General features: G+C 55.3%; 4 protein-coding genes across 4 annotated transcripts; 2 read left to right on the top strand and 2 right to left on the bottom strand.

The window, feature by feature from the left end:
* Positions 1-229: 229 nt before the first annotated feature.
* Positions 230-2,187, bottom strand: PHACADRAFT_265393 (uncharacterized protein). The gene is made up of 9 exons (XM_007401733.1): positions 2,124-2,187; positions 1,822-2,065; positions 1,509-1,769; positions 1,183-1,459; positions 979-1,134; positions 810-923; positions 709-759; positions 593-657; positions 230-539 (listed from the first exon to the last, which is right to left on the bottom strand). The coding sequence occupies exons 1-9, from the start codon at positions 2,173-2,175 to the stop codon at positions 332-334; spliced, it is 1,428 nt and encodes a 475-aa protein (XP_007401795.1). The 5' UTR covers positions 2,176-2,187; the 3' UTR covers positions 230-331.
* Positions 2,188-2,725: 538 nt separating this feature from the next.
* On the bottom strand, positions 2,726-4,428 carry PHACADRAFT_265392 (uncharacterized protein). Its single transcript, XM_007401732.1, has 5 exons — positions 4,355-4,428; positions 3,812-4,304; positions 2,977-3,764; positions 2,836-2,924; positions 2,726-2,785 (listed from the first exon to the last, which is right to left on the bottom strand). Exons 1-4 carry the CDS (start codon positions 4,415-4,417, stop codon positions 2,841-2,843), a joined length of 1,428 nt encoding a protein of 475 aa, XP_007401794.1. The 5' UTR covers positions 4,418-4,428; the 3' UTR covers positions 2,726-2,785; positions 2,836-2,840.
* Positions 4,429-4,584: 156 nt separating this feature from the next.
* On the top strand, positions 4,585-5,706 carry PHACADRAFT_201434 (uncharacterized protein; the record flags this gene model as incomplete). Its single annotated transcript, XM_007401731.1, has 7 exons — positions 4,585-4,646; positions 4,687-4,762; positions 4,813-4,831; positions 4,888-5,326; positions 5,386-5,393; positions 5,447-5,595; positions 5,647-5,706. The coding sequence occupies 7 exons, from the start codon at positions 4,585-4,587 to the stop codon at positions 5,704-5,706; spliced, it is 813 nt and encodes a 270-aa protein (XP_007401793.1).
* A 213-nt stretch (positions 5,707-5,919) lies between these two features.
* PHACADRAFT_265389 (uncharacterized protein) lies at positions 5,920-7,875 on the top strand. Its single transcript, XM_007401730.1, has 7 exons — positions 5,920-6,042; positions 6,108-6,213; positions 6,273-6,396; positions 6,447-6,772; positions 6,836-7,131; positions 7,186-7,371; positions 7,423-7,875. The coding sequence occupies exons 4-7, from the start codon at positions 6,562-6,564 to the stop codon at positions 7,735-7,737; spliced, it is 1,008 nt and encodes a 335-aa protein (XP_007401792.1). The 5' UTR covers positions 5,920-6,042; positions 6,108-6,213; positions 6,273-6,396; positions 6,447-6,561; the 3' UTR covers positions 7,738-7,875.
* Positions 7,876-8,937: the final 1,062 nt, after the last annotated feature.

Here is an 8,937-nt window from a genome sequence, read left to right as displayed (position 1 = left end):
CCCCCACACCCTAGACACCGCACACGAAGACACACATCCGCCGCTAAATACGCAGAATATTGTGATCAAGTGGGCCTTCGAGCTTCGAGTTTTGTCTTGATCAAGCTCCGAGACATAGGTCCCAGCCGACGGATGCACTCTATCAAACATGTACAAACAAAGCGCGCCGCACCAGGTGGTAAGGGACCTGGGCTGATGTTGGGCCTGGCATGCTTGCTGGTGGAGAAAATACTTGGACGTATCAATAGTGAAACATCTCTTTTTTATGCACTGCAATGCTACGTCGACTGAAGTTTAAGACAAATGTACCAACTCGTACACCAGACAGAGCTCAAGCACGATATCCAAGCACCGCGCTGACGCGATTGTGGCGTGGGGAAAGCTTGACACGAACTGGCGCAAACGATCCCGTAGAGAGCTCGTCGTGCGCCTCGATAATCGCGCCCTGGTACTTCTGGACATCAAATGCCCAGAGCAGGCATGCGACCACCAGGAAAATCTCCTGCTGAGCGAGGGTCTTGCCCGGGCAGGCGCGCGGACTGGTGCAGGTTGTGAGGGAGCAGGCTTCACTGAGATGTGTTTTTGGACGTACCCATAACCGAATACGGAGTAGCCTGGCTCTACGTTTGTCGGCTGGTCTTTCAGATGGCGCTCGGGCTGGAGCATAAATGTAAGTGTCTGTAGATGGGCCTTTGATCGCTCGCTTACCTCGAGCTTGTCTGGGTTCGCATAGCGAGCCGCATCGTGAGTCAGAGCATGCTACTCTATGTTAGAAAAAAGCTTTTAAATTTAGAGAAAAAGATGCGTACAGTGTTCAGGACAATTACAGTATCCTTAGGGATAAAGTGACCACGATAGGTGACGTCTTGGGTGCTTGTGTGAGGTATCGCCAGAGGACGAGGGTTGTTCAGACGCTCAGTTTCCTAGTATTTACCTCTCAGCGCGTTGCATCGCAGGTTGGAGAGTGTCAAGACTGACCTTGACAATAGCACCAATATATGGTAAATCCTTCTCAAGTTCGAGACCCGGAAGCCTGTCTCTACCAACGACGCGGTCTAGCTCCGCCTGCGCCCGTGCTTGCACATCCGCGTATTCTCCAATTTGCGCCACGAATCCAGACATGACGGCCGCAGTCTATCCATCATTGTAAGCGCTGGTACACCAAAGTACCGACAAACCGACCTTTTCCACAGACGCGATCATCAACTCGCAGCAGAGGAGCACGATGTCTTGGGAGTCCAAGTTTTCCTCTTCCTTCAACTTCAGCAAGTGCCTCGCCAGGCAGTCAGGCACATCTTCTCCGGCTTTGATACGGCGGTCAATGTCGTCCACGAGCGCGCCGCCAATGTTCACAAGACTTTGATGCAACTGCTTCGCCCGATTGACGCCCGACAATGTGGGGAACCTGCGCAGGAAGGGTACGAAGTCCACGGGATTCGAGATCGGGCCTGTGACAGTTCTGTGTGGCGTCAGGAATGTGGCGGAGCGCATTACGAAGAAACGCGTACGTGAACTCTTGGGCCAGCTTGAGCCAGTACCCAACCAAGGGGTGGTCGATGCTGTCCGTGCGCAGGCCGAAGATGATGGTCAACATGTTGTTGAGAGAGGTGCGTGTGACGTGTGGGAGCGGATTGACAGGGATTTTTCCGCCTTCGCTCCTGATGTAGAGATCCCTGAGCATGTCAACGGCCTCGATCTCGAGGCCGGGGAGATATCCCTTCAAAGCCTCAATACTGAAATATGGAGAGATGAGGCGATGGTTCTTGGTCCTGGAATGACAAGTGAGCTCTTTTGCATTCGGCTGAAAGCATACTGACGTACCAGTTCTCCCCGGTGGGCACAGCGGAGATACCGCGGCCGGCAAACACGATACCAGACTTCACAAATGTGTCTTTCCTAGAAGAGAATGTGTTACCTTGAGCCACTAGCAGGTCTTTGGCGATCTGGGGGTCGGAGACGACGATGTGCAGCTGCTCGCCGAGCCACACGGAGTACAGTGGTCCGAACTTCTGAGCCCATTCTTGGAGAGTGAGCTCTGGACGTCTGTCCAAAGAGAGCAGAGAGCCTGGCACGACATGCGTATTAAATCACGGACATCGCCTGAGCAGAGCGATGATGCTCACCTAGGATAGGTAGGCCTGCAGGCCCAGATGGCAGGGACTTGCCCAAAACCATCAGGCGAAGGCGATGGAAAACCTCGAGGATCCCATAGGTCAAGGCGATTACTGCAGACAGGAGGGCGACGGCACTGAACTTGTCATGCACGTTCGAGGGCATCGTGGACGGGTTCGGGAGATCGCGCTGGGGGGTGAAAGCGATACGCAAGCGTGACCTCGCTGTCCTATATACGGGGCGCAAAGACGGCATATATACGTCAGGCCTCTTGCCATCTACGCGTACCCCGTTCGAAACAAACTCAATCTCCGAATCCGACGGGCCTCTGGTAGCGACCTAGCCTGAGTCTATTGCTGTGTAGCGCGCGAACAACCAATAATCGGAGGCGTCTCCGCCGCTGCAAGTCCGTAACCCCGGCCCCTGCATAGCATGAGCGGGGGACACAGACAACCTAGACCCAATGAGCGTAGCGGCAACTCAGAGACAGACAGAAGCGACGAAAGACGACACCAGCCATATCATCGAGATTATCCGCTTTGCATACCGACCGAGAAACTCTGTTACTCAGAAGATTCAAGGCACGCGACCAGAAAATTAGAGAAAGCCGCTTCGACGCTGTCTATCTGACATTGAATGAAGAAGCCACAAGTTTTATCTATGCTATGCACAGCTACAGCCACATGTTAAATAAAATCTATTGCTCAAGTGTATATGGCCCACCTTGTCTAGTATATGAGAGACGAAGTATCCGCACGGAGACGGTTATAGTCAAGAAGACCATCAATAGGGCCAACGGCAGCAAGGGCAAACTAAATATTCCGTCAGCGAGTGGCACTCTAATCAATATAAGAGAAGACTTACGTCCTGATCCCAGATGTACTTCTTCGCCACCCGCCGAATGTCCTCAACGGAGACGGCATCAACAGCGTTTTCGATCTGCTGAGGAGTCATACGGCGGCCAGTGGTAACAAGCTGGCGACCGATGTCCTCGGCAATGGCGGTGGTACCGTCGAGGGTGAGCAGAAGGCTAGCCTTGAGTTGGCTCTTGGCGCGCTCGACCTCACCATCTGTAGGACCAACGGCCATGCGAGTCCACTCACGAATGGTGAAGTGCATAAGGTCGTCGATGTTCATCAGGTTCTCAGTGACGAGGTAGGCGCCCCAGAGGCCGGTGTCAGCGTACGAAGTCGAGAACGACATGAAGCTATTCGCGAGGTTGTTGGCGGAGACGATGTGGGAAAGACGAGAAGAAAGGAGCGTAGCGGAACCGAGCGAGCGGTCCCAGTTGCCCATGATAGACTGCATGACGAGCATGGGGAAGTACTCGGGCGAGCTCCAGCCGACACCCTGAACAGCAATGGCGATATGGGCAGTCGGAAGGGTGTCGTCGCGAATGCGGACTTCAGAGCCGACAAAGTGCGTCTTGGAATGTGCAAGACGGCCAAGGGAAATGGGATTGGGGGAGACAGGGAGAGAAGAGAAGTGCTTCTCTGCAAGCTTGACGAGTTCATTATGGTCAACGCCACCAGTACCGACGAGAACCATTCGGTCAGCAGTGTAGTTCGTCTTGATATAGTTATCGAGGTCATCACGGTTGATCGAAAGGATGTTCTGCTTGGGGCCGAGGATGGTGCGACCAAGAGGCTGGCCTGCGCGAGGTCAATTGAAATTAGTCAGCAAAGCGGACAGCACACACCTCGGAAAGCGACAGCGTGCAAGTGGTCAAAGACAACCTCCTCCATCTGCTTATCCACCTCCTGCTGCTCGCGCAGAATCACGTCGCGTTCGCGTTCAATCGCTGACTTCTCGAGCTTAGAGCTCTGGAGAATATCGCTGATGATGTCGACCGTCTGGGCTACATCCTTACGGAAGCTCTTCGCGTAGTACACGGTCTGCTCGCGCGAGGTGTAGGCGTTCAGGTGGGCGCCGAGGTTCTCAACCTCGAGTTCGAGCGCGTGCTGACTACGCTTGTTGGTGCCCTTGAAAGCCATATGCTCGAGGAAGTGCGCCGTGCCGCTTGTCTTGTCTGTCTCCGCCCGCGAGCCCGCATCAATCCAGACACCAACTGTAGCGGTCTGAGCGTGTGAGTGCGCTTCAGTTGCGACTGTCAGGCCGTTAGGGAGAGTAGTGAGCTGAGTGACAGGCGCATTCACCGCGGTCGCAAACGACCGCCAGGGCCGGGCCAATGGCTACTCAACGCGGTCAATAAATGATGCAAAAATCATATTAAAATACTCACTGATGGCCGTGCAGCACTGCGCAATGATCGCGCGAGCGAAGTAGAGAGTGTACGAGATACCATTGCGCTCGTCGTGGTTGGCGTTGAGGTCAGAGGTCGGGGATTCACGGTCCTCACGGGCGCAGCCGAGGATTTGAAGTCCGACCAAGCTCAACGATTAGACGCTTAACCGGCGGCTACGCTGTCCATCCGAGCCAAGGCGCCCGCTCTGTGTTACTTCCTCTGGAACCATGAGGCCCACCGCTGCTCGTCTGCTCAACATTCTCGTCCCAGTCAAGAGGCGAGTGAGGCTGTGTAGTAATAAGCATATTTATAAGCTCATAAACTTGCAGGACGATCGACTATGCGGTCAAGATTCGGGTGAATCCTGACCAGAAGGGAGTCGACCTAAATGTCAAGCACTCCATGGTGCGTTCACGCCCTATGACGCGTCGCTTCGTATGCTAACTATTCTCTAGAATCCTTTCGACGAGATTGGTGCGTTGAAGTCCGTGTTTCTTACCAGCTCGTCAATTAAGACCATCCGATGTCAGCTGTGGAGGAGGCCGTACGGCTACGCGAGAAGCTCAAGGACGAGGTGAAGAGCATCAAAGTTGTCACTATCGGGCCTGCGAAGGCTGCAGAGACGCTGCGCACCGGCCTTGCCATGGGTGCTGACTCTGCCATTCACGTGGAAACTCCCGAGTCCTCCCCCCCTCCGGAGCCTCTTGGAGTCGCGAAGGCCCTCCGTGCACTCATTGAGAGGCAGAAAGACGGCGTCGACCTTGTCATTCTGGGAAAGCAGGCCATCGACGATGATGCGGGACAAACTGGTCAGATGCTCGCCGGACTGCTTGACTGGCCTCAAGCGACCTTCGCTAGCAAACTTGTTGTGGACCCGACGAAGAAGGAAGCGAACATTACCCAGGAAATTGATGGAGGGCTGCAGGAGGTGAAGTGCAAATTACCTTTAATTGTGACAACAGACCTCCGGTACGTTCATCGCCACATCATTCCAACTGACATTACCCAACTCACGGTATTCTCCGCAGGTTGAATGGTGCGTTTATGGTCCAAACGTATCCGTAGAGAGCACTAATTTTTTTTTCTTAGAGCCGCGCTACGCTTCATTACCGAACATTATGAAGGCTAAGAAGAAACCAATAGAGAAACTATCACCGTCGGATCTTGGTATAGACTTAACACCACGTCTTGAGACCATCAAGATTACCGAGCCGCCGAAGCGCCAAGGTGGCGGAAAGGTGCGTAGCACTCGGCTTCGGTCTTTAGTGGTTTAACCCTATGGCCTTCAGGTTGAGTCTGTAGATGAGCTGATCGCGAAGCTCAAGGAAGCCGGTGTCGTCGGCCGGTGAGACTTGCTCATGTAATCGCATGCACCTCGGCAATGCAAATGTGGATACAAATGCCTAGTACCCTTCGGCCGACATTGCATTATTTGCAGCTGCGCCGCGATGTATCACCAATTCCGGCTACTTTCGGCCCGGGCCCTGACTCGACCTAGTATATGTACTGCGCAGCTATGCCACTCTGGTAATTCTATGCGCGCTGCGATCATGGGTTCCAAACTTGCTGCAGAGATCCTCTGGAAGGCAAATGGCCTTCCTAACAGCTGGCTACCACGATTGCGTCTGACAGAGAAGGCTGACCCCGCGGTTAATTCGTCGTTCAGGCTTGGTTCCGTAGCCCAGGTGAGGCATCCTTTGCGGCAACTCAAACAACATGGCGTGTTTATTCGGCTGTGCCTTGAACCCAGACCTCCGTTGGTCTCGCCGGGTTGGCTGCAGCACATTATCACCATCTGAATACGCGTGTTGAACAGAATGTGTCTGTGGATGCACGACATGCCGTCCTAGAATTCAGTGCGCGCAGGACAGCCCACTGCTCTATTCCAACCGGTTAATAACTGTTTGTATGACAGAAAGCGAGCTGTATTATGCAGTCGATGGTCAGTTGGTTGGGTCTGGCCAGCTCTTTGACGAGCTAGCCGGTGTCTATCGGACGAAGGATAACAACTTTGTCCGCATACACACCAATTTTCCTCAGTACGCGCAGTCGAGTTAGTGTACGCGTAGAGTTATTTGACTCGTGACAGCCATCGTCAGGGCATCTTGGACATTCTAGGTTGCAAGCCGACCAAACAGGCGGTCGCAGAGTCCTTGCTCCAGTGGGACTCATTCGCCTTCGAAGAAGAAGTGGCATCGAGGAAGATGGTTGCCACCGCGCTCCGTCGATTCGAGGAGTGGGATGCGCACCCTCAAGCCCGTGCGTTGTTTGACGTGCCCCCAGTCGAACTTATCAGGATTGGCGACGCACCAAAGCGTGCGTCTAGAGCGTCGCACCGTCGGCCGCTGGAGGGCGTGCGCGTGCTCGAGCTCACACGAGTCCTCGCCGGGCCCGTGGCAGGGCGCACACTCGCAGGTGGGCGTTAACGTGTAAAACTGTCACTTTCGACGCACTCAGGAACGCCCTTTCTGTGCACAGCTCATGGCGCCGACGTCCTGTGGATTACCTCGCCAAACCTGCCTGATTTGCCAACTGTGGACATCGACACCTCACGCGGGAAGCGCACCACGCAGCTCGACCTCACGGAGCCCGGGGACCGTAGTGCGCTGCGTGAACTTGTCAAAGATGCAGACGTATTTTTGCAGGGCTACCGCCCGGGCGGCCTGGCCGACAAGGATTTCGGCGTGGCGGACGTCGTGGCGGCGCGGCCTGGGATCGTATACGCGAGTCTGAACGCGTACGGGTGGGACGGACCTTGGAAAGACCGACACGGGGTACGCTTTTTCGGCCGCGCAGTCTTTCACTCGGGACGCTCATAGATGCCGCAGTTCGACTCTCTCGTGCAGACCGCCACCGGGTTCAACGCGGCCGAAGCTGAGGCCTACGCAGCGTTCACGGGCGACTTTGGCGCGCGCCCGCTGCCCCCGAAGCCGTTCCCCATGCAGGCTATCGATCACGCCGCAGGATATCTCCTGGCCTTTGGGATCAATGCGGCGCTGTGCAAGACGATAACGGTGTGCAACCTGATCTTCGCCGCTTGCTGTAACGCTGACCATCAGACCTAGGAGGGTGGCTCGTGGGAAGTGCACGTGTCGCTCGCCGCCGTGGGCCAGTGGATACGCTCGTTTGGGCAGCTCGAGCCGGGCGTCGCGTTTGGCGAGGGCGCGCCCCTACCTCCGCGCAGTCTGCCCCAGGCTCCTGAGATACAGGCTATTACAATCGAGTTGAAACAGTCAGCCGGAGACAGGGTAGATGGGGATGAGCGGAAGGTTATGAGTGCCGTCAAACACAGTGTGGTGCTGTCTGCCACGCCTGTGCACGAGGGCGAGGCGCCGGTGAGGCTGGATGCCCATCTGCCTAGGTGGCTACCTCGGTCGTGAGGATAGGCTTTGAGAGCTTGTCGGTTAATACAACCAGGGTCGATACTGCTTATCTATCCTTGATGATCAGATATACTTAGGGTGTCTTGCATGTACTGTGGACCCTCAGATTATCAGGATTGGACCGGTTCGAGAACGTTGTCGCACCACTGCATCATGCTTGTCAGAGAACGATACGACGAAGTGGATAAACAAGCAGTGTCCCTTCGTATACCAGTGACCTGCTTGCTTGCCTACAGAAACAAGCGTATACGGCTCGTAGCTCGTAACGTAACCTGGGACACAGGTAGTGTGCCCGCGATACTACCGCGTCGTTTGTAAGGTAAATAGGACTTGCCGAGGCACGCCCAGCGCGGTATCGTACGCCATGAGGTTCAACGTCGTGCGTCGTCGCGAGAGTTTTGGAAAATTTCGCGTTCATTTCGTGAGGTGTTACAATTCGCAAGAGGGCACGTTCCTTCTGCAACACTTCTTGCATATAGCGGGGGGCCAATGGAGACGGACTGGCCAAACACGCGCTCGCTTCTGCCGGCAAGGTCTACGGGCTAAGGGAGCAGAGAGAGTACCCTTTACGCTCGGATGATGTTCTGGAGGCAATAAATCGCGAAACCTCATTAATACCTCTCCCGGAGAGCATCTGACGCATAAAACGGGCGTCGTGAGCTAGCATGCGAAGCCGGTCTGAGGCCTGGGCCGTGCACGGTAATGCCCCTGGTTGGCTGGCCGGGCAAATTCCCATTTCACGAGAGGATGACAACACAGGCTTCGGGTCAGCTGCCTGCTCTGCCAACGCCTTGACGACACACGCTGTGGCCCCCAAGTACCGGCCGGGTGTTGAAGGGGACAGAGAGCTAAACCGCGGTCGGATCTATCGCACATTGCCCCAAATATTCCCAAAAATAATGCAGAAAAGGCACAGCAGACGGAGCTTCACCTGTCAGTCATACGAGATGAAGTCGACATGTTGACACGGAACATATGTCGGAGAGAGTATCGTCTGCAGCGACAGCGATGGTCAAGACCGGCGAGGGACCTCCGGCATCGAGCGGCCATGGGATTCGGCAACCAAGGCAGGCTGTTCCGGCACGCCCATGCGCAGGCCAATCGGGCGGCACATGGCGGGTCTCGGCCGCTGTTTCGGAGAACTCCCGAAGCGCACTCTGAGATCCCTCCGTGCAGACTCCAGAGTGACCTCCAAGG

The sequence above is a fragment of the Phanerochaete carnosa genome (assembly GCF_000300595.1).
Source record: "Phanerochaete carnosa HHB-10118-sp unplaced genomic scaffold PHACAscaffold_13, whole genome shotgun sequence".
NCBI lineage: Eukaryota > Fungi > Basidiomycota > Agaricomycetes > Polyporales > Phanerochaetaceae > Phanerochaete > Phanerochaete carnosa.
Note: the sequence above shows the minus strand (reverse complement) of the source record. Positions and strands in the feature narration are given on the sequence as shown.

What these genes read in the sequence shown, in the direction of transcription:
- PHACADRAFT_265392 (XM_007401732.1), bottom strand. Translation starts at nt 4,417, where the DNA reads ATGGTATCTCGTACACTCTCTACTTCGCTCGCGCGATCATTGCGCAGT. An exon ending in GCAGTGCTGCACGGCCATCA is followed by an intron (nt 4,305 to 4,354) that starts GTGAGTATTTTA and finishes CGCGTTGAGTAG; the next exon opens with CCATTGGCCCGGCCCTGGCG. An exon ending in GCACGCTGTCGCTTTCCGAG is followed by an intron (nt 3,765 to 3,811) that starts GTGTGTGCTGTC and finishes GACCTCGCGCAG; the next exon opens with GCCAGCCTCTTGGTCGCACC.
- PHACADRAFT_265389 (XM_007401730.1), top strand. Translation starts at nt 6,562, where the DNA reads ATGGTTGCCACCGCGCTCCGTCGATTCGAGGAGTGGGATGCGCACCCT. An exon ending in CTTGGAAAGACCGACACGGG is followed by an intron (nt 7,132 to 7,185) that starts GTACGCTTTTTC and finishes TAGATGCCGCAG; the next exon opens with TTCGACTCTCTCGTGCAGAC. An exon ending in CGCTGTGCAAGACGATAACG is followed by an intron (nt 7,372 to 7,422) that starts GTGTGCAACCTG and finishes CATCAGACCTAG; the next exon opens with GAGGGTGGCTCGTGGGAAGT.
- PHACADRAFT_265393 (XM_007401733.1), bottom strand. Translation starts at nt 2,175, where the DNA reads ATGGTTTTGGGCAAGTCCCTGCCATCTGGGCCTGCAGGCCTACCTATC. An exon ending in ATATTGGTGCTATTGTCAAG is followed by an intron (nt 924 to 978) that starts GTCAGTCTTGAC and finishes GGTAAATACTAG; the next exon opens with GAAACTGAGCGTCTGAACAA. An exon ending in CGAACCCAGACAAGCTCGAG is followed by an intron (nt 658 to 708) that starts GTAAGCGAGCGA and finishes TTTATGCTCCAG; the next exon opens with CCCGAGCGCCATCTGAAAGA.